The sequence below is a fragment of the Eretmochelys imbricata genome, chromosome 7 (genome assembly GCF_965152235.1).
Source record: "Eretmochelys imbricata isolate rEreImb1 chromosome 7, rEreImb1.hap1, whole genome shotgun sequence".
Classification (NCBI taxonomy): domain Eukaryota; kingdom Metazoa; phylum Chordata; order Testudines; family Cheloniidae; genus Eretmochelys; species Eretmochelys imbricata.
In genome coordinates, this window is record NC_135578.1 from 71808426 (window position 1) to 71832760 (window position 24335).

The 24335-nt window shown below is 40.9% G+C and overlaps 1 protein-coding gene and 1 long non-coding RNA gene across 10 annotated transcripts in view; one reads left to right on the forward strand and one right to left on the reverse strand.

The window, feature by feature from the left end:
* Positions 1 to 24335, reverse strand: part of LOC144267365 (uncharacterized) — an 86116-nt gene that overhangs the window by 41363 nt on the left and 20418 nt on the right. The gene's annotated exons all lie outside the window — the stretch shown is intronic.
* Positions 1 to 24335, forward strand: part of CHAT (choline O-acetyltransferase) — a 50805-nt gene that overhangs the window by 10295 nt on the left and 16175 nt on the right. For 5 of the 7 annotated variants that reach the window (XR_013346607.1, XM_077821274.1, XM_077821271.1 and 2 more), the window contains 8 exons: positions 1751 to 1869; positions 4822 to 4875; positions 9941 to 10121; positions 11728 to 11905; positions 20003 to 20172; positions 20957 to 21057; positions 21745 to 21873; positions 23042 to 23164. Coding sequence is in view for 6 of the 7 variants with exons in the window: in XM_077821274.1 (XP_077677400.1) it covers positions 1751 to 1869; positions 4822 to 4875; positions 9941 to 10121; positions 11728 to 11905; positions 20003 to 20172; positions 20957 to 21057; positions 21745 to 21873; positions 23042 to 23164 (1055 nt within the window). In the remaining variant the exon portion in view is untranslated. The other 2 variants (XM_077821275.1, XM_077821276.1) reach the window with 2 other exon arrangements.

Sequence of the window (24335 nt, forward strand, 5' to 3'; positions counted from 1 at the left end):
TGACAGCTGGATTTTAAAAGCCAACGCATTCCAAGTAAATAATTCTCTCCCTGCTATACAGACTACACACAGATATCATCTGCAAGCTGCACTGAATGGTCAAATCTCTTTTTGTTATTCTGATCCTGAAACAATAATTCATCTTCTTGGTTGGAGAAAAAAATACATTTATTAAATAAAAATGTGTTTCTAATAACTATTTAAGGAGAGAGCTGATCATTCAAATAAGAAATGTGACCCGCCTGAAGGGTACAAGAATGATAGATGAGCCACATATAAGGCTTTTCTGAAATATCACAACATCCAGTCTGGCTAGTAAAAGTAATCATTCAATTGTTAAGACAAACTAGAGTTATTTTAATTTGGAATTTAACTTCCCAGGAATAAAGCTTTGGCCTCTTCTCCTGAAGACTCCAGGGAATGTGGGGGAAGGAGTTATTTTCAACATCTGTTCCAATAACGTTGAAAAAATCTCAAAGGAAATCTTTTTCAGCAGATGCATAAATTCATAATTAGTTTTGCATAATTTCTCTGTTTATATTTACTGTACTCAAAGTATGTCTGCTAAATTCAGACAGACAACTTGATTTTCCAAACAACTCTCTGTCTTCCAAAATGTGGTGATCAGCAACAGCGTGAAACAGTGGCTGAGGATATGAGAATGTCTTTGTTGTACTTTCAACTTCTGTACACAAATGCTTAGGAGGTCATTACTTGTGCTTGTATGGGCCAAGTACTGATAACTATCACACTCTGACATGCCAGCAGTTGATGTGCTTCTCTCCCCATCTCTCAGTGGCATAATCCACCTACAAATTTATTAAATTAAAAAACAAGCAAACACCCCATGCTGGAACTGCTTTGAAATTTTGACCTTCATATGGTCACATGGACCTAAATTTTCAAATGACTGGTGTTTGAGATGACCCAATTTTGGAGTTCCCCACTTCAAATAGTCCTGATGATCAGATAATGCTAAGTACCATCCCCCTCTTAAAATCAGTCCCTTTGAGGTTTCTCACATTGGGCATCCAAAAACTCAGGCACCCAGAATCACTAGTCACTTTTGAAAATTTAGGTCCTGATGTTGTTTGTTTTTTAACTACAGTATATTGTCTGTCTAATTTGGGCCCTGATCTTGGAACTGATGGCATGTAAGTGGACTGCTGCATACGCATGAAGCCCCATTGACTATCATAGGGTTCTGTGCAGGCTAAGGATTCCACCCATCCACTATTATCTGCAGGATCAGGGCCTTAGATTATTAAGTTCGCTGGGGCTATGTATACCTCTACATACTGCACAGCAGTAAGTACGCTGAAGGTGCTTGAAAGATAATAAAATTAGCATCTAGGCAATATCAACCGACATTTGCAGCAACTATCTCCACAAGGAAAGCCTACACTGGTTAAATTCTACCCATCCTTGAAAATACAGTTGGGGCCAGTAAGAAATAAACACTTACCATTGGTTCTTAAATCTACTTTGTTGTGAACAAATATATAGGTAATAATACAATAAACTTGTTTTTTTTTTTATGGTGTACACTGTAAATTACCATAGATTGAATGATAGGATAATGGATTTGTGGCTGATTTAGAGTGAGCTGAGCCCACTGAGCCCAGACTGAAAATGATCAATGGCCCCATTAATCAAAGCCCACATTTAATGCATAGTGCCACCCCCCCCCCCCCCCCACACACACACACTCTTTTACTTGGTTGTAAGATGTTTCCTCCCCTTCCCTTAGGTGTTTAACTACTGGTTGGATGACATGTACCTCAGCAACCGGTTGGCTCTTCCAGTCAATTCCAGCCCTGCAATTATCTTTGCTCGTCAACATTTCAAGGATGTGAATGACCAGCTGAGGTAACGTATTAAAGACCACAGCTTTTGCCTCTGAAAAAAACCCTTTAAATATGCTACTCTGGCAAACAGACAAGTAGCTTGTTTGAACAAATGAGGGTGCCAGTCATTAAACCATTCCCTACTGTACATACTGGCTAGAGGCAGCTTCTAGTTTCACTCACGCAGAAACCTTAAGTTAAGAATTATACTTTTTAATAGAAAATTTTGCCATCACATTTATCATTTTAGACAAAATATACTAGTGGAAATTTTAAAACTAGGGATATTTGTGAAGCATCTTAAACTACTCATCAGATACTTTCCCAAATCAGAGCTCTTTGCTGGGAAAAGAAATCCTGACTCCATGCGTGCTGTTTAGACTGGAACAGTCTCCAATATGCTATAGTTACAACTCAGCAAGCTGTAGCAGAGCCCTACATGTCAGCCACCCTAATCGGAGGTCTTTGCGCCATGCAGGAAAAACATTTGTACTCAGTTGAGCATCTCCTGGGGACTGATGAGTAGGGAAAAATATAAGCCCAAAAGTTAGTATACTGCCCCATCTCCCACCATGTACCCCCAGGCTGCGCAAGTGCTGGAAAGTGGGCACTAACTTTGCTAGTGTCAAAACAACCTGAAAGTGCAATGGAAACAACTGGGATACCAAGAACTAGTATCAAGAAATCAACACCCTCCGACAATACGATAAAATCCATTCTAAAACAACAGTGAGTGCTTTGTTGTCATTGATCAGATAACAGATTAATGGAAAAGACTGCTGCAGAGCCCAAAGAAAAGAACTTGGAGATACAATATTAAAACATGAGCTAGAAGAAAATCATTTCCAGGGCTCATGAAGAATTAGGCTATGTACAACAGAGCTGACTTGAAGGATAAGAAAACAGGGTTTGGGGGAGAAGGGTCCCTTTAACAGACAGTGTTTTCAAAAATTATATCAAAAAGTAATTGCATTACTCCTGATTATACCTGCTGCTGCACGTAAAACCAATGAATTCTGGAGCCCTGTTCCTTCTAAAATCACCAGCATCCAAAGAACATTTTTGGTGTTGACCATTTCCCTATATGGATATAAGGGTGGCTAAATTTATTTTAAAAAGTGAAAACATAAAGAATAAACAAAGTTTATACAAGCCAAGTACACAATATACATCCCCAGATGCTATTAAAAAAGTAAGCTTCCAATTCTCAACCTTTGCCAAATCTTTTTAAACAGCAATACAAGGCAAAGCTACTTTCAAATATTGCAGATTTCCTCTTTGCTTTTAGTACTTTCCAGCTGCGCATTACTGAAACACTAAATTGCATATGAATTTATGCTATTATAATTTTGAAAAACAGCCAGAACCTTGAAGCTGATCTGTATTATATTAAAATTTTGCATAAATAGAGCACCATGTCTTTTTTTTAAACCTACTCTAAACATTAGAATAAATGTGCTTCCTCTTGTTACTGAATAGATTCACTGTGCACATTCTTTTCTGTGAAACTGTTTTGCATTTCTCTAATGCATATGATGTGTAACATGCAAACACTTTTAGCATAGAAGATCCCATTCAGAAACACAGCAAATGGGCGGTCTGAGGAAATAATGTTCCTGCCCTACAGCCATGGAGCAAGAGTATATATTTCAGGACAGCAAGTACTTCAATACACCAGGTAGTATTTAAGTGTTTATATTGCTGAGACTCCTATCAAGGATGCAGCCCCCATCCCGTTCTATAAACAACTACTTCCAAGTATCCTCTTGTGGTATCCAGTCTAATTTTGTTTAATTGTTAAGTAAGGATCATCATTACATGATTGTAAATTCTGTGGGGCAGGGATTGTCATTTTGTTCTGTGTTTGTATAGCACCTAGTACAATGGGGTCCTGGTCCATGATTAGGCACTATGCTCATAAAAATACATAACACTAATTATATACACTAGTCAACAAATTCTTCCTTTGTATGTGTATTTTAAAATTTATCATAGCTGTTGTTTTTTTCTGTTCTTGCCAAGAGACAGACTCTGTTATGCTGTAGAGCAGAGGTTCTCAAAGTGTGGTCCGTGGACCACCAGTGGTCCGTGAGCTCCATTCAGGTGGTCTGTGAAAAGTTCTCTGAAGTGCATGCCTGGATGGCCACACACGAGAGAATAAAGGCCTATCCACCTAATTAATGGAGTTGCGCAGGCAGGGCTCCACTAATTAGGTGCCTGGACCCCGGAGAAGACACACATGTAAGGAGAGGTGGTGGACTTGGGGGGAATAAGGGGTAGGTGGGAGGAGGCAGTGGGGTGAGAAGAGGGGATGGGGGGAATCTGGGATGTGCAGGGCTGTGGGGGCCAGAGAAAGAGGCAACTTTTCCCAGCTCCAGGGCTGCAGCTGCTGGGGAGAGACGGCCCTCCTTCCCAGCCTAAGCTCTGTGGCTGCTGTGGCGGGGGAGAGATACCCACCCTTCCCAGCCATAGATCAGGGGCTTCTGTGGTGTGGGAGGCAGGGAGAGACCCCCGCTCCTTCCCAGCCCCAGCTCGGGGGCTGCCGTGGCGGGGGAGAGAGGGAGAGCCCCCCCTCCTTCCCAGCCCCAGCTCGGGGGCTGCCGTGGCGGGGGGAGAGAGGGCACATCCATCACATTAGAAAGATGAGACTACTGATATTAAAATATGAGTTGTGTGCTTTTATCTGTAGAACCAAAAAAAATTAATTATTATTAATTTTTTTATATAGCGCTTTTATCTAAAGCGCATTACAATAGTTAGCTAATGGTACAAAATAACATTTGGAAAGATCATTAAGTGGTCCGCCGAGACTCAGAAATTTTCAAGTGATCTGCGGAAAAAAAAGTTTGCGAACCACTGCTGTAGAGTATAATTGATCTTTATGGGCCTTCTTGGGCTCAGGCTGAACTCCCAGAAATGGCACCAAGTTGCTGCATGGCAAAAGAGTGAGGTTATGTCTATTTTTCACTTACAGGTTTGCTGCTAATCTCATTTCAGGAGTGCTGGATTATAAAGCTTTACTGGATGCGTAAGTATTTTGGAAATAGAATCACTGACTGACTACAAATATAAAGAGCTCTGATTAGGAATGCTTGGAGGTGTCCAAAGTCAGGCTACATTAGGCCATAATTCGTTGGACCAGTCTAATGTTAGGAACTGAAATGGTTCAGGTATGGTAGCTTTGGCAACACCATGGTAGCTTTACATGCTTCTCCTTTATGACTACAATATGAGGTGCCAGTTGAGGATTCTTCATAAGTCATGTCAGTCATCTGTCAGATACACAGTTCAACCTACAGTACAATGTAAAAATCTGACTAATGTGACTGTTTCAGATGTACCTAAGGAGTCCATCCTCTCCAACCACAGATCAATGAGTGGCAGTGTCATAGCAAAAATAACGAGGAATCCTTGTGACACGTTAGAGACTAACAAATTTTTGGGGGCATAAGCTTTCGTGGGCTATTACCCACTTCATTAAATGCATGGAGTGAAAAATACACTAGGTAGGTATAAATATACACCACATGAAAAGATGGGAGTTGCCTTACCAAGTGGGAGTCAGTGCTAACAAGGCCAATTCAATCAGGGTGGATGTGGCCCATTCCCAACAGTTGACAAGAAGGTGTGAGTATCAACAGAGGGAACCAGCCACTCCCAGTCTTTATTCAGGCCTAATTTGATGGTGTCAAGTTTGCAAATTAATTCCAGTTCTAAAGTTTTTTTGTTGAAGAATGGCCACTTTTAAGTCTGTTATTGAGAGTCCAGGAAGATGGAAGTGATTCCCTACCAGTTTTTGAATGTTACAATTCTTGATGTCCGATTTGTGTCCATTTATTCTTTTGCATAGAGACTGTCCGGTTTGGCCAATGTACATGGCAGAGGGGCGTTGCTGGCACATGATGACATATATCACATTGGTAGATGTGCAGGTGAACGAGCCTCTGATGGTGTGGCTGATGTGGTTAGGTCCTATGATGGTGTCCCTTGAATAGATATGCAGACAGAGTTGGCAACGGGGTTTGTTGCAGGGATTGGTTCCTGGGTTAATGTTGTTGTGTGGTGTGTCATAGCAAAGTTTGCTAACAGCCCTATGTATTAACTTGAGAACCACCAGTTTAGTAAACTCCCTCACAAGTATCTCTACAATTTTCCATATTTCTGATATTCACCTCTCCACCGTGGTTAATTTGTTAATAGACATCCCCTATCCCATCCCAAAATAATAAACCCCACGAGAGGAAGCATAATCACACCAGGTTCTACTGCTGGTATTTAACCAAAAAAGTTGTAATCCATTTTTCCTGTTGTAAATGTAGGAAAATATCTCCAGCAGTCCTTGAGAACTATTAATAACAGTATTTTACATATATAGCACCATTCATCCAAAAGAATTTTACAAACTACATTCCAGCAGTACCACTGAAATGCATCCACCCAAAGAATGGAATGTGGCAGACAACCAAGGCACAGTACACTGCACCATAATGGAGGAAGGGAACATTTTCAATCATGGGATAATGAGAGCTCCCTTGTCACGCATCCTGACCAGCATTCTTTTGGGCCAGGGAAAGACAAAGTCGATATTTAGCCATCTGAGGTCTCACCTAGGGTGACCAGATAGAAAGTGTGAAAAATCGGGGGGGGGGGGAGGCAATAGGTGCCTATATAAGAAAAAGCCCCAAATATGGGGACTGTCCCTATAAAATCGGGATATATGGTCACCCTAGTCTCACCACCTGTGAATTGACTATAAGAAAAGAAATTGGAAGGAGTTGTTGGATTTTTTTACTTCAAAATCTAAAACTATTCAAAAACTTATCACACTTGATTGCTCAGGAACATGTGCTTTTGTCTAAGATAAACTATAGAACTGTATGCCATATCTGCATATCTAAAAATACAGATGTTGATATGTTATAAACTACTTTGTCGCTACATCTTTACATGACAGTACAGTATGCATCTGTGAAGAGCTAGGAATACATATTGCTTAGCAAAGATGTAAAATTTTATCTTTAATATTTTGACCTGGGTTCCTTGATCTAAAGAAGACTTGTCACAGTATTCCTTGCCTTTCTTTAATAATTCTTTACTCCTTTGTCTATGAAGTTCTACTGTTGTTGCTTACCTTTGGGTACCAACACTAATATTTCCTCATTATAACTATTAATATTCCAATATCCATTGTTGCCCTTTTACAGCCATAGGATAATCAATGTAATCCTAGCATCTTTTGAATCACTACATAGGCAAACACAATAGGCACAAAACTAGTATGCAAAAGCAGTTCATAACTTTCCGAAGTACAGTAAAAACTTTATTATCTGGCATGTTGGTGGAATGGTGGTGCCGGTTAGTCAAAAATTCCAGTTAAGTAAGAGTTATACTTATCAATGGAATACCAATTTTCAAAGAAATAGAATACAAAAAATGAATAAAATACAAAATAGTATACAGGTACTGTACTCACCAATCCAGTAGTAGTAGTGCACTGCAGAGTGATTGGTTTCTTGAAGCACTTAGGTGTATACAGCTAAAGTTTTCTATACAGTAGGTTATCTTATGACACTACATATCACTATGGGCTGCGCATGGCGGACACCCAGATCACTGAAAATAAACTTAACACTAAAACTATACTGAACATAATTTAATCTTTGATGATTCAGAAGGCACTTCAGGATCTTGCAGTGCTTTGGCGTCATCATTATAAACATCAATTATCATTGTAGATGTAGAAGGTGTAGGAGATTGCGTTGAATCTTTAATGACCCTCTGACATACCCTTGAAGCTGGTGTTTTGAATAAATCTCTGGTATCGGCTTGCTTACTTGTCTTCCACCTCTTTTGCATAAAAGTAGAGTGTAGAATATGCAGTTGCATAACCTCCTGGGCAGTATACTAGTCCCAGTTACTAGATTGAAGATTTGTATTGGGAAATATCAGAAATGCTGGTTAATACAGCTTTCTGGTTGATAAAGTGCCGGATAACACAGCTTTTACTTGTATGTAGTTTTAGCTATGTAGATAGCCCAGTTGCCTGGGTAAAGTATTTCAAACAAAGCCTAACTTAGACAGACAAAAATATTATAACACAAGAACATAGCTTAAGGTATTAAATCAGTGCAAGTTTTGTTGTCAGAACAATATAGTATAATGTCCCCTTCCTAAAATCATTATAATCACAGGCTTTCTTATCATCATTGTTATTATATACTATTCTTGTAAAAATAGGCCCAAAATGAGATTGGGAATCCATTGGGCTTTGCACTACATCAGAATATAAGAGACTGTCTCTGGCCCAAAGAGCTGACAATCTAAATAGACAAGACAAAGGTGGAGGGTGGAAAGAAATTAAGTATTATTATCCCCATTTTACAGATGAGGACCTGAGACACAGAGAGATTAAGTGACTTTTCCAAGGAAGTAAGTCATACAGGAAGTCTATGGCAGACCTGGGAATTAGACAACTTTCTCCTGGTCTAGTATCTTAACCACAATACCAGCAATTTCCCTGTGGCCCCTGCCTACAATGACAACTATTTTAGTTTCTACTGCATTGACAGTATAATGTCCTACAATCTGTAATCAGAAAAGAAAATATTCCACAGAAAAGTAACCCGATTTTGTTCTGGTCACTAAAGAGGCACTTTAGTGTGTATTGTTGCCAGACTCCTAGCAATTAAAAAGGATCCAGCTGCTAAATTTCAGCCTTTACTTCCCCCATGTGTCACACTAAGGACCAAAGTTGTTTGGTAGTGTTAAATTAACTCCTCACAGTCAAGATGATTCCCCTCCATCCTGCACATTCTACTGATTTCCTGAGGTGGAGATGTTTCCCTTAAACATTCTAAGCAACTCTAGCCTGGACTTCCAGTACAAACCAAACATGGCCTTCTAGGGCAGAGATGGGCAAACTACGGCCCACAGGCCACATCCGGCCCGGCCCCTGAGCTCCTGGCCTGGGAGGCCAGCCCCCAGCCCCTCCTCTGCTGTTCCCCCTCCCCCGCAGCCTCAGCTCACTGCGCCACTGGCACGATGCTCTGGGTGGCGGGGTTGCAAGCTCCTGGGGCGGGGCGGCGCAGCTGCAGAGCCTGGCCTGACCCGGTGCTCTGTGCTGCGCAGTGTGTGGCTGGCTCCAGCCGGGCAGTACAGCTGTAGCGCTGCCAGCCACAGGTACTCCAGGCAGCACGGTAAGGGGGCAGGGAGCAGGGCGGGTTGGATAGAGGGCAGGGGTGTTCAGGGTGGTGGTCAGGGGGCAGGGGTGTGGATGGGGTCGGGCCGGCCAGAGGACGGGGAACAGGGGGGTTAAATAGGGGCAAGGGTCCTGGGGGGGGGGCAGTCAGGAAGAAGAGGGGGTTGGATGAGGCGGCGGGGGGCAGTCAGAGGCGGGGGTACTGGGAGCAGTCAAGGGACAGGGAGTGGATGAGGCAGGGGTGCATCAGGGGGCAAGAAGCAGGGAGGGGCAGATGGGGGGGGAGCCGGGCCACACCTGGCTGTTTGCCTCCCCTAACCGGCCCTCCATACAATTTCCAAAACCCGATGCGGTCCTCAGGCCAAAAAGTTTGCCCGTCCGTGTTCTAGGGTGTATGTCAACTTCAGATGTTCAGCTGACTTTCATTTATTCTACAGAGTTTTGAGGGTCCTTTCTAAGCAAGCTCCCTACTCCTATCACAGGACTCTTGGGGGTCCTTTTTTTTTTATTTGTTTTTGGATGGGCAGGGGCTACATATGTGAAAGATTTTATACTGGATGAGGAAAAGTGCAAGTGTACTGTATATTCACAGATGATGAATATATGTTGCAGTCACTGATTTGCATGCTCTGCTATTGTTTGAGTCTCCAGCACATATTCATTGAATGCAAATACAATTGCTTAATGAATATGCATGAATCTGCCAGGAATGATGTATTTAACTTTGGTATGGGAATTCATCTATTTCCTTACACTGTAATCTTGTTTTTATTATTCCATTTGTATTGTACCTAATCTAATTGTAACAGAACAAAGGACAGATTAGATTTCTTTTCCTTTCTGTGTCTCTCTCTTTCTACTTTTCTCTGGCTTTATTTCTCTCCCCTCTCTCCAGCAATGCTATACCTGTTGATTTTGCTCGTGGACAGCTGTCTGGTCATCCTCTCTGTATGAAGCAATACTATGGACTCTTTTCTTCCTATCGTCTTCCAGGCCATACCAAAGATACTCTTGTGGCCCAGAAAAGCAGCATAATGCCAGAACCAGAGCACATTATTGTTGCTTGTAACAATCAGGTGAGTAGACATTATGTTTTTAAACCTTTTCCTCTTTCCTTCAGAAATCGGGTATGCATAAATTTGCTTGATAGCAATGTAATAAGATCATTGGTCCAGGATCCCATTGAATATACAATAGATGATGGCACTGGACTCAGTCCTGAAGCCCATACTCAGTTCTTATCAGTGATATGCTGCCAGCAGTTTAACAAGAAGCTCCCATCATTTTGTTCCCTTCCTAGCCCAGCTTACATTGTGAATACACTGCTGCAGCGAGGATGGATGTGGGACCGGGGAAAATACTAATTTAGTTTCCACTCAAATAAAAACACTTCTCAAGCAGGGAAGCAACACCACTGGCAAACAAATTTATACAATGTGCATTTGCTGAAATGTTTATATTTTAACCTGAAAACTCTATTGGGTATATTGGCATACCGCATAGTGTTCAGCATGTATAATTTAGAGTGAGGGTGGGAAGAGAAGAGACCTTCTACAGTACCCCTCCGATACAGCATTTGTTTGCAAGTTCCTGACATTTAGTACAATATGGTGCATTCCAAAGGCAAAGATTTTGCTTTTTTAAATGTATTATAAGGAGCAGAGCTGGTCACAAAACAGGATTTCTCTTCCACAGAAAATTCTGACATTTTGAATTGTGTTTTCTTTCTAAATCGAGATGAAAAGCCAAAGTTTCAGAATCATTGGCAATGTCATGAGGAAATTTTCTGGATAGCTTAAGGCAGCATCCTTGGAATCCCTGCCTGCCGGCCTGTGTGGGCCTAACAGAACAACAAGCCAACTGAGAGTAATAATGGGAGGGCAGAAGATTAAGGAACCTGTGGGTGGTGTGAAGAGTGAAGAATGACATGTCTATGGGGAAGGAACTGGCAGTGAAAGTCTATTTGTGGGGGGCTGAAGATGGATAATCAGAGGGAAAGAATCTGGTCATCTTTTTTGTGGTGTGGGTTTTTGTTTTGTTTTTGGCAGGAGGGGAAGTTCTGGTAGATCTAGGTCCCAACTGGTCTTAATCTGACCCTGTCAGTTTCTCCATCAAGGTGGTTTGGATTAATCTGGAAAAGCATCCAGACACCTGATTGTTTATCCATCCACAATAGATCACTTAATCTTCTACAGTTTACTTATTGCTAATGGTCAGCTTTTGAATGCTGGCAAAACTTTGGAGAGCAAGCAGCGTAATTTAGCACATAATAAATGGGTTATAAAAAGCTGTGTGGGTTCCACATGTAACAGTATTGCATATCCCTATGCTATTTTTAAAAGAGCTGGGACTATGGAAATTATTAACATGCTTCCTGGTTTTAATGGCTCAGGTGTTTTTAAACTTACTCAAACAACGTAAACCTTATTCTGCTCTCACTCCATTGTAAATCAGGAGCCACTCAACTGAAGTCAGTGGAGTTACACTGGTATCAAACCCAAACACAGGTGAGAGCACAGTATCAGGCCCCAGCATGTTAGCACACCACTTCTCTCAGCCACGTAATTCTCATTGTGCAGAGCTGCAGCATCTCCAGGCCATCCCACATTGAGCGAGATGTTTTCTTACAGAGCTCAGTATAATCTGTCTGTGATCCTTCTGACTTTTATCATTTCCCTGCAGTTCTTTGTTTTGGATGTTGTAATTAATTTCCGCCGTCTCAGCGAAGGGGATCTATTCACTCAGTTAAGAAAGATAGTCAAAATGGCAGAGAATGAAGAAGAGAGGCTGCCTCCAATTGGTCTACTGACATCTGATGGAAGAACCGAGTGGGCAGAGGCCAGGACAATCCTCATGAAAGGTTAGCATCGGCAATCCCAACCTTCTCTTCTTCATCCTCATCATCATCATCACTTGTCCTTGATGGGAGGTGATCCTTAAGGCAAATAGATGGCTAAAATCTCAGCCATGTTGTTGAATTCCTCTAGCATGAGGAAGTTCAATTCTTGTATGATTTTGAGCCTTCAGCTGTGTAACTCCAAGGGCAATACCATGTTGCGAGATTTCATCCCATGCTTTGTCTTTCATCTGATAAATTCTGAACATACCATCAGAGTTTGTGATTTGTCTATTTCTTCATGGTCAAACTGTGATAATGAGTACAATGCATCCGTAGGCTTTAGAAAGTGTTGGATAGTCTAGCACTTTATGCTTTACACTGTGTTCAGACTAAAGCAAGGTAAGGGAAATTTTCCTATTTATCTTTCTCTCTGGACAATGTTGGAGTTCATCTTCCTCTCTGAAAAATGCTAAATCATCCCTTTATCTCTGGCTCAGAGATACTAGGAAGAATACTATTTTGTGCTATTACGATTAGAAATGCACCAAAGTTTACCAAACAGCTTGTCATTTCAAAATATTTCCCCAGAGGAGTATACCCATTTCCCTTTTAGATTACTGATAATGGCTTTTCACACAATCCACCCACCCTCAGCCTTCATTACAACTAAACAAGAAAAATGGAATTTAAGCATTAACTTTTCTATAAAAATGCATAGTATAGAAATGATTTTCTGGAGACCTTCTGCCTATAAATTACAGTGTTAAGTATAGATTGGAAAATTCTCTATCTTTTTTAAAATCAACATTATTGAAGAATAATTAGGCTCATTTCTTGTAGTGTTTTCTTCATATTCAACCTGATTGTCAACTGGTGTGATCAGTGTAACGCCATTGAGTTCAAAGGAAGTTAAGCCCATTTTAATCAGCTAAGGGTCTGGCTCATTGTGTTTTCATCCACTCAGGATCCCCAGGAACATTGCCTTTGTAAGAGGGCTGACTCTGCAGCTCCCTGCAGCTTACCCTCTGTTACAGCAGTAGTATCTGTTCTGTGGATAGAGAATATCTTATCAAGGAAGTGCCAATCTGATACCATTGTCCTGCACTAAAATTGACTTGTGTTTAGGAATGTCATCTTCTGCAGTGTGCCAGCTTGTTGGAATGCCCAAAGAGTTAATGTTCTTGGCTCTTCTCAGGGTTCCCTCCCAGCTAACAGAAAAATCCTTTTGTTATGCAGCTGCTCTGTCTCCAGGCACAGAGACAGAACCTGAAGCTCTAATCAGCTTTTAAAAAAACCCTCCCTGTTTTTCAAACAAAGAGAAAAATTTGTCCTTTTAAAATCCTGCTGTGCTTTTGGTTCAAAAATGATCCCACCGCTCTGCCACCATGTCAAGGTTCCCTCCCCACTCTGAACTCTAGGGTACAGATGTGGGGACCCGCAGGAAAGACCCCCCTAAGCTTATTTCTACCAGCTTAGGGTAAAACTTCCCCAAGGCACAAACTTTTTGCCCTTGGGGGGTACGTTGCCACGAACAAGTGATTTAACAAAGAATCAGCGAAAGGACCACTTGGAGTTCCTATTCCCTCAAGCCTTACACCCCATTTCCTGGGGAGGCTTGAAAATAATATCCTTACCAATTGGTTACAAAGTGATCATAGACCCAAACCCCTGGGTCTTAGGATCATAGAGAAATCAGTCAGGCTCTTAAAAGAAACAGAACTTTATTAGAAAGAAAAATGGTAAAAGAAGCACCTCTGTGAAATTAGAATGGAAGATAATCTCACAGGCAGTCAGATTCAAAACATAGAGAATCCCTCTAGGCAAAACCTTAAGTTACAAAAATACACAAAAACAGGAATACACATTCCCTCCAGCACAGCGAATTTCACAAGTCAAAAACAAAAGCAAAATCTAATGCATTTTCTAGCTAGATTACTTTCTAACTTTATAGGAGTTGAATTGCTCGCTTTCTTGATCTGTCCCCGGCCAGAGGCATCACACAGACGGACAAAACCTTTTCCCCCCCACCCAGATTTGAAGGTCTCTTGTCTCCTTATTGGTCATTTTGGTCAGGTGCCGGCCAGGTTACTTGAGCTTCTTAACCCTTTACAGGTAAGAGGATTTTATAGTACTGTATCAGAGCTTTTTAACTCCTTCCCTTTAAATTCTGACAGCTCTGATTTGATTCTTCGATATTCTGATTTTTCTTTCGAGTCAGTTAACTTTGGTTACTCAATGGCTCAATACTTTTGGCTAAGTATTCAGTTGCTTTCATTGTTGAGTCTTGTGTTTGCAGCATCCTTTCACTCTCTGAGCGTCATTCCTCCAAATTCCTGAGCAGCGAGCAACATTTCTCTTGATGTGGTTTGTAAATAATCACTATGTAAACACAGAACTTCCAGTGAATTTCTGAGAGAATTCTCTGGTCTAGATACCAGCAAAGAAAGAGAGGCCAGCTAAGATGACAAATAGGATATCTAGATGGAAAAAGAGTTATTTAAAAGACCAGATTCTGAAAGAAGGCTTCAAACCTCAGAGGTTTCATGCTAATGTTCCTCACAACTGAGTGCTGGAACGTATATGAGCAAAACCAGACTCTGTTTCTGTGTGTGCAATTTTATGTATGCAAACACTTTTCAAGTATTGACACCTACTTGTTCAGGTGAGAGATTGGAGCATCTGTATGTGGAGGCACAGGAAAGGATGTGCAAAACCCAAGACAGACAGATTTTGCACAAGTAAATGTCATGTAGACGTTAGTGCATGTCAAGGCTATGAAAGTTAGGTCCCAAAAATCAAACCTACCTCCTTTATATTTCCCTATTGGATTGATAGTCAATTAAGACTATCCTTGGGGAAAAAATGGTTTTCCTAATTAAGTTTACCCCAGCATTTGTGGTATTTCCCATTCTACATGCAGAAAATTCTGTAAATACTATGGTGAAATAAATGTTAATTCTTTTTGTCACTAATTGTAACCTGTATCAGCCACCAAAACACAAAGTGCAGGAGTCATTTCAGAATTATTATTAAAAGAGCCCCTCTGCTGAGACAAAATTTCACCAAGCTGCTAAGCTCTTTTTAGATGGAAAAATAGTAATTAAGGACCTGATCCACAGCCCATTGAAATCAACAGAAAGATTCTCATTGGCTTCCATGGGCTTTTGTTCAGGCCTTTATCAAAATATCACAACATTTGGGGGTACAAGTTTACATACAGCAAAATGGTGGCCATTTTTGTATGAACTTGTAGGAAGAGAACATTTTCTTTAAAACATTGCTATTTTTTTTTTGTTTTCCATAGTTCCTTTAAATCCACTTTTCATTCTGCTTTGCAAATGGTCTGCTCCTTGGATTTCTACTTGCCATACATTTTGAGCCTGTGCTAGAAGGAAATACACATTTTACTTCTGCATGTATGCAAGGGATATAAGTGTACACATTTCATGCCCTCTTATTGCTCCCCTCTCATAGCAAATAGCTTATCCTTTGATCAGAGTATGCTTCTAATGATAAAAAAAAAAGTCTGTCTTGTGTTTACAAAGGATACCAGATTCACAGCACTGGAAACTGAAGTCAACAGATCAGAGACAGCATAAAATATGTCAATATCTTTCTCAAATCCCCAAGCTATCAACCCACGCCACATTCATACCAGTAACCTTGACATAAAAAGTTTTCTATCCTAATACCAATTCTCTGAGTCTGTTGGTCTCATAGATCTCAACGTTCTAAAAACAAATAAAATATCAACATGGCCATGGCACTCTCATGCTGTTGGAGTTTGGCTAGACTTTCAGGAAACACCTTCATCCTGGTGAGTCAAAGCAGATGGTGAGATATAATAGCATTAAAATATGCTTAGGGGTTGACTTTGGACACCTAGCAGTTTTATTGCCACTAATGCATGGAGATCTGTCGCCGAACTGATGTCACAGGAAAAAAGAACTGAAGGGACATAAAGAGTAATAGTTGGATATAAAAAAATCATAGCTACAGAATTAGTGAATTTCAGCAAAAGAGGAAAGACAAACTGGTCAGCTGAGTTGCTCCAAACATTTGCAGAAAGAGCTAGTATAGCTTATCCTGATTTTGTTATTTTAAAAGCAATTATTCCCATTTTCTGGCAGATAACAGAAACACAGTATTGCCAATCCCAAGCATTAAAAAAAACATGCCAGACCTCAAAAAAAGTCATGAGATTGGCTTAAAAAAACATGAGTTTTTTTTAAAAAAAATCTTTGCCTTCTGGTTGCTAAGCCTGTAGGGTACCCTTGTACCACTTTTTCAGGCTTTTCTCTGCAACCATGAGGGCAGAAACTTTTTTTTTAAATGAAGCTGAGAGTTTTCAGCTAATCATCTGTTTCCAGGAGCTGTTGCTCTAAGTGATAGTATAATAATACCTGACAGATAGAGCTTTGCATCTCAAAGCATATGACAATCATTAATGCATTTATCCTCACAAACCCCTGTGAAGTAGGGAAGGGCTACTAATATGGTAAGTCATTGCTACAGATGGAGAACTGAGGCATCAGGAACATTTTTACAGCTGTGGAACGGAGGCATAGAGAGGCTAAATTACTTGCCCAAGGCCACAGAGGAAGTGATGGAGCAGGGAATTGAACCCAGGTCTCTCAAGTCCTAGCCTAGTACCCTAACCATATTACAAAGCTTGCAATAAAAACACAAGAGTTGGCAACAAACTCATCTAGGCGCAGGTGATGGTCTACAATGGGAGGTGGGGCAGACTGAGAGTTAGCCAGTGGTAGTTCTTCAGTGGAGGGAGCAAGGGAGCGAAGCAGCAGGAATGGGTTTTCTACACTGGAAAGGGGTATTGTGAGAATAAACATATTAGAGATTGTGAGCATTCAGATATAATGGGGAAATGGGGGCCATATAAATATGATTCGACAGACAGATACACAAGAAAGAATGGGTATTTAAGAGGGTGAGGGTGCAGAGGAGCTATAGGGTGACATACTTGGACACTGGTCACCATTATACACACACAGTCATTAACTGTGAGTTCATATCGCAAAGCTAATAAGATTCAGAGGTCTAAATTCAGATCTGGTGGAAGCAAGTGAAAATCTACTAAAGTCAGTAGAGTTGCAGTCTCACCTACAGTGTCTAAATTAGGCCCATGCCTCCCTTCCCTTCTTTTCCTATTAAAAAAAAATAGTTCCTCCAAAAAGATTGATTTACCATATTAAATGCAATTCTGTATGTTAGGTAAGGGGGTAAAAGGAACAAATTGTTTGTGCAGTTTTTGTTCTCTGCTAGCCCCTTGCTTTCATTCCTTAAATTTTTTCCCCATCCCAAATCACGGTACATGAGTTCTTGTTCAGTTCATTTTCTGCTTACATGATAAACTTGTCAGTGTTTGACTGATTGGTTCTCTGGACATGTTCTGGTTCATTGGTAAGGGCATTTTCCCATTGCTTTGCTGTGTCTAGCATGCAAGTCTCATTTTATTCACTTTAAAAACCTAGGTTATTGCAGCCCTGACTCCATGTGTCAGAGTGAGGATTGCTGGGTTGTAGGCAGCTGCTGTAATAAAACTCAGAAGCCTGTGAGGTAACATAAGCGAAACATTGAACACAGAGTAAGCAAACAGGGACGGCCGTTTTGTAATTCGCTATCCAACCAGTTTTTGTTTCCATAGTATTAGGAAGCTTCTGTATACAAATAAAAACATTAATCATTTATATAGCATCTTCCACCTTTAAAGAATGCTAATGGATGTAACAATAATGCACACATAGCACCAGTGACATACAGCCATCCCGGGACACGTCAGAATGGCACACACTGGGGAAAGAAGAGATGTATGCGTAAGGACACTGGGACAAGACCTACTCTTATCAAAAGTGCCGTGGTAGTTTTAAAGCCAATGCCCAGCAACAAAGAGCTCTATATTTATGGCGTATCATGCATGCTGCAAGGGAACCAATTAAATTTAACAGAAACCACGGCTTGTAATCTAAGATACAGAAATGAGTTCTTCAAGATCATCTTATCTGTTCATTTACAATTTTGAGGTTAAAGTCTACGTGTAGAACCACACAGGAATTCTATGAGCCAGAGTATGAGTCCTTTATTTGTCCTGGTGAGCAATAGGTCTGCTCCTGTGGGTAAACTGAGGTCAATGAGACTACTCCTGTAACTTGCTTCGTCACAGCAAGCAAGGGGCTCACAACCTGGACCTGTTCATCACTTTAAACCAGTGAATCCCAACTATTTCTTGCTGGAGCTGCCCTTAGATTGAGCTAGTGGAGGAGTGAACCTCTTCACCCAAACTCCCAGAATAGTTCTTCACTTCCATTTTCTCTCATGTCCTTTTCTGTTTGTTCTCCTTTCTGTCTCTTGTGTAGCCTTTTCTTCTCTGTGCATTTTCTTCCTCTTTTTCACTGCACGGTGACTGAAGAGATAGTGTAAATGACAATAGAAGCAAGAGAGGGGAAGCTAAGCTGTTCAGAGGGATTTTAAGTCCGTGTATGAAATTGTTTTTTGTTTGATTTTGATAACAACCATTTAATGTCAATCACTGACTAATATACCTTGGAATACAAGCACAGACTTTGTGAAAGATGCCACACTTTTACCTTTTACCTTAAGGGATTAAGAACTAACAATAAACATTTCTGACACTTCCTACTGGCCTTCCTAGGGAAGACTAGACTTTACATTCTTATGTTTGGGAGTTAAAAGCCACACAGAAAATAAAATAAACAAACAAACCATTCATGCCTTTATCCACCACAAAGAAGAAAAAGGGAGTACAAGCCCAACTGTTAAAAAATCCTATGCAAATCACCTTTGAATGTGAGACAGACACAGAATAGGGGAGAGAAGCATAGACTGAAAACCAAAATAAGTGCATTTAGTTCAAAGTGTGTCAGAGACCGAAAGGGATGGAAGAGAAGCGGAGCATGGATTACACAAAGTGTTCATGAAACAAACCCCACAACCTTAATTTCATATTTTTCCATTTTCAAATTATAATAATACCTAGCTCTTATCTGGCATTTTTTTTTTCAGTAAATCTCAAAGTGGTTTACAAAAAGGGATAAGTATAATTATCCCTATTTTATAGATGGGGAAAGTGAGGCCCCGGGCAGTGATGTGACTTGCCTAAGGTCCCCAAGCATGCCAGAATTGGGACCAAAACCCAGGTCTCCCATTTGCCAGTCCAGGGCTCTGTCCTCTAGACAGTGATTTGAGACCAACTTAGCATTCAGCTGTAGAGTTATCTTCTTTATTGACATGAAGCTGGCAAAGTTGGAGACTCTTTTAGTTTTGTTTTTTTACAAGAAACTTTGAGTTTACTGACTAGGCAGATTTTCTTCAATGCTCCCAAGTTGAGAATTTTCAGGCTAAATGAGAGAACAAATAAATGTTTCTTTGTTCCAAAAGGATTTTTACTGTGAAAACTACTTAATGAAAGGGGGTGACGCTGAAGAGATCCAGTTATTTCATCGTGGAATGTTTGTCAAGCCACATCTCAGGGGTCACATCTGCTTTGATAAAATCTAGTTGCACATGTCCCCCCTGGAACTTTTGTCAAGCAATAGCCCAGTGTTTTATTACACACGAGACTTGGAGTGAAGAAGCCCAAAATTGAAATTCTCACAATATGGGCCTAAATATTTCTTATGAAAAGCAATGTGATGGGAATAAAGCTAACAGATGTCATTTTACTGCCCAAATATGATGTGATGAAAAAGTCCATAGTGAAGTGAAGTGGACCTGAGTTCCTACATGGTTACTTCAGGAGAACCAAAGGCCTGACTTGCCCCATGAGCTATGGTAAGGTGTGTAATTTTTGGAGACTGATACTATTAAACTACTGTAAAAGAAAGACAGTTATACTGCAAAATTAACACAAAAGACCGAATTCTTTGGAGTAGGAATTGTCCTCCTACTCTATACCTCTGATCCTTCAATGAGCTCTGACGGCAATAGGGCTGTGCAGGACAGAGGAGCCCTTCTGCCTGGAGCTCATTGCAGGATTATGGTCTATAGTTGCACACCACTTTGTTCTATGGGGCCCTCTAGGTGCTATTGTAATGCAAATAATAAGATGCAGTTGTAAATGTGTCAATGTTTTATCCGCAGACTCTACTAACCGAGACTCCCTGGATATGATTGAACGGTGTATATGCCTTGTGTGTCTGGATGGCCCAAGTGGGGTGGAACTCAACGATACAAATATGGCTTTGCAACTTCTGCATGGGGGAGGCTATAATAAAAATGGTGCCAATCGCTGGTATGACAAACCCATGCAGGTAAAATCTTACTGTACTCTGACATGTAATTGTGCTCTGATACACACTAACCATGGCATACTCAAGTCTCATGTGTCAGGGCTGATCACCGCAGGGGTCTGGATGGATACCCATCTGCATGCCATAGTAGGCCAAGTACATCACAGAGGGTTTTCATTTCCTTTGGAGTATCAGGCATAGACCACGAGCAAAGGCAGGATAGTCAGACGAGGAATCAGCAGAGTCGGGGGGGGGGGGTGAGGGGGGTCCTAGCAGTGTGTCAAGCAAGAGGCTGGGAAGCACTGGCACTGAGACCAGAATGGCTTCCTGTCCATGAGCGATGGCAGACAGGGGAAGCAAGTCCTACTTGGGGAACAGGAAGTGTTGCGGTGTACAGTGTGTCCTTTAACACTTAATCACTTGCAGAATTCATAATGCTACTCTTTACCCATGCAGCTGAGACGATATCTGTCTCGTCTACATTCCAGAAATGTCTTTACCCCAGACTAAAAGAAAGAAAAAAGGTTGAATTAGGAAATCTAGATCAAGAAAAAGGATGAGAGCAGCTGATATTTCCTCTTCTTTCCAAGTCCTTCACTTTAACCTCAAGCTCTCCCAACTCTGGCCCTAGTGGCCCTCTGGAGGGAGCAGGTTCCAGACATGTGCAAATACCACAGCAGAGAAAGAACAATGCCCTCCACTATGTTGCTGCCATCAGCATACTTGCTGTTTCTTATCCAAAGCACAGTGCATTCAGTTCATTATCCTATGCTTATTATTTATGCTATGGCATTTCCCTTGCTAGTTTGTTGTGGGAAGCGATGGAGTCTGTGGCACTGTGTGTGAACACTCCCCTTTCGATGGGATCGTCCTGGTACAGTGCACCGAACATTTGCTCAAGCACATGTGAGTCCTCTTTCATTTTTAACATAACAGGACAGCATCCTGGATTTTTTTGCTCAAATGCATTAATTGGGCCTTTAAGTGTTAAAAGAAATGAATGTGCCTGAAAACAAAAAATGCGGTATCTGCTCTAAACATACTGGGATCCTCTTTCAGAAATTCACCCCTATGGCTTTAGCCCCACTTGAACTCTATTTTGAAACCCACAGTGAAATCACGTTTCCCTCCCCCCCCCGCCCCGAACAACTTCACACTCTTGATTATGGTTCTTTATAACTGGAATCGCAGTTTGCGCATTAGAAAGGATTGAAACAATTTAGGACTTTCATTTTCCTCCACTTTTGTTTAATGGACCAAATCCTAGTTGCCTTTTTTCAGTGGGAGTTTCACCCTTGGCTTTGCCCCAACAAGCGGAAACAGACCCAAATAAAAACCATGTGTCTAAAGACAACTCAAACTGATCAGCTCTTTGGATTTACTCTTGCTTTACACTGGTATAAGTGACATCAAAATTAGGCCCATTGCATTTGTGTGTTTTTCCCAGCAAAACAGAACATCCGTAATATAAGAGCTTACTCTGGTTTCTCTACGTCAGGAACTAATGATTTACCAAGAAAACGGTTATCACATCATTCGTAAGGAATAGGTTATTACCATGTTCCTTTTGTATTTTCTTTGACATGTTTGCAGGAAGGAAAGCTCTAAGAAATTAGTCAGAGCTGATTCAGTGAGTGAGCTTCCTACTCCAAGGAGATTGAGATGGAAATGCTCTCCAGAAATTCAGGGACACTTAGCATCATCAGCAGAAAAACTTCAAAGGTACGGCAGATTCTTGGACTTTTCTGAACTGCTTCAAGTTGTGAGCCACCTAACAAACAACTAATTTATTATACACCTCAATCCCACCCAGTGCTGATCATCCTCAACTCCCATGAAAGCAAAAGGTGCTCAGTGCCTCACAGGATGAGGCTGTATGGTTAATACAATGCACTAGGAACTGCACTATCATTCCATTCCATTCATCTAAATATAGGACAAGTTAATGAAACTACAAATACCACTGGAAATAAATTTGATACAGCATTCATTATTTACATAAAATGCGAACAATGGCCTCTATTTGTACAGGTATATGATTTGATCTGACCCATACATAGCCAAGCCTGTGTGGGAAATGTATTTAGGGGAGTTGTAAACAACTGGTTTGAATAGACAAGCATTTAATTTGCTTGTATCTACACTGCTACTACAAAGGCCAGTTCTTTGGAGCTGGATTTTCTAGATCACAGTGGATATGCACGGAATTTTTCACGGTGACTTTGAATGACAAAAATGTTTTTTGAGAGATTTAAGCTTATTGTCTAAGTTTCATCAGAAAATTAACAATGTACACATGACCAATTTTAAATCTTGGCTTATTGTGATCCCGTTATATAAGGCAGCACTGGTACAAAGTGTTTAAAATCTAAGATCTAATACGAGAGGCATTAGCTCATTCCAGATACCAAAAATAAAATAAAAATTGTTTTGTTTCTAAATAAACAAAAGGTGACATTTCTTTGAAATGGGAGTTCATAATAAAATCAGGGCCTGCATTAGACTTTTAATCTATCCATTATTTAAACACAAGTGCTTCACTGATATTTAATCTAGAACAAAGAAGAGCATGTTTATCCTTCCGGAGCAGAATTGCTGGGGGGGGGGAGTGTTTAACTCAAATGAGCACAACTACATGAGTGTCACAGCTCATAAGCAGTGCTGAAGATTAAAGTTGCATGTAGACTAGTGCATGATTAGAGATTGTTAGTTGAGAACAATTTACTGGTTGCCAAGTGCCAGACATTAGACTGAAAATGTCTATAGATGCTAGTTGAGATATGTGGTAAACAGTACGTGGGGAAAATGTTTTCTAAATATTGCTTGCAAACCACGTTATATGGGAATCTTGCATTTTCCTCTACAACAAACGCCCCTGCTTGTTTTCTAGGATAGTAAACAATCTAGATTTTATTGCTTATACATTTGAAAACTATGGAAAAGAGTTTATCAAGAAACAAAAGACTAGCCCAGATGCCTACATTCAAGTTGCACTTCAGCTGGCATTTTACAGGTATGTTTATCAAATCATGGGAATAATATATTGTGAGCACAGATTTACAATTAATCAGGAAAACAAAGGGCCCAGTACTGCACCCAGACAAACTCTCATTGGCATAAAAGGTTAGGCCTGCTGGATGGGGTCCTTAAAAAACAGGATGGGAACCCATAATAGTAGTCACTTTGTTCTGACATATAGCACCCTCTCATAGGGCATATGTTTGTTTTACAATTATAATGGAACTATTTAAATCAGCTAGAAATGTAAGCAAAACATCCACAGTTACTGCAAAGTTACAGGGCCTATAGCTTAAAAAGCTGAAGGGAAGCAAATTGTCATCTGCAGATAAATCAGAGAATGGTTACAGCCTCTTGTCTGTCTATTATAATCCAAGTTGTAGCTCAGATTCAGCATATAAAATATAATGAAAACATACCCAGTTCTTCACTTCTCTGATAATGGTGTGTAATTACGGGACACAATCACGTCACCCAAAAGCTTGAAATGAGTAAACACATGACTGAGTAGACTCTTTAGCATAAAGGAAGTCCTGGGGAAAGAGTACAACCTGTCTAAATAGGCATAGGCAGGCTGCAGCTGCTAATATATAAACAAATGATACAGACCCTGGCAGGAATAGTAGACCCAGGTGCCACTCCCTTTCCTATATGGGATTTGGGCCCAGAGGTTCTGTGCAGTGCACACCAACATCACTTCTATTTTATTTTTCTGTGCAAGGAATCAATGACTGACTGAGCCATAGTTAAAACCCATGAGCACAATCTATTCCCCTTCCATCCCCTTGCCTCTCCACTCTACCGCTCCCTCTCTCCTTATTCATCCCATACCCCACATTCATTATCACCTCGTCTCCACCACTTAACAGTCCCTATTCACTCTCTGTCTCTCTCACCCTCACTCTCTGTTTCACTTTGCCTGCCCTCTCTCCCACCCCTTCCTCTCCCGTCCCATACAACCTCCCCTCCACTTTCACTGGGGTGGGAGGGGGGAGAGCTTGGAGGATAGGCATTGAATGTGGTGGGAGCTGCCCACCCCATTCATGGCACCAGAAGTGGCCAAGGGAAAGAGAAGCCCTAGACCTCTGTTGGAAACCAATTCCCCTGTGCAGTAAGCACCTACCTGTGCGTTGCATCTGCCAGTAGGGGGTGCAGCTTGAAGCACA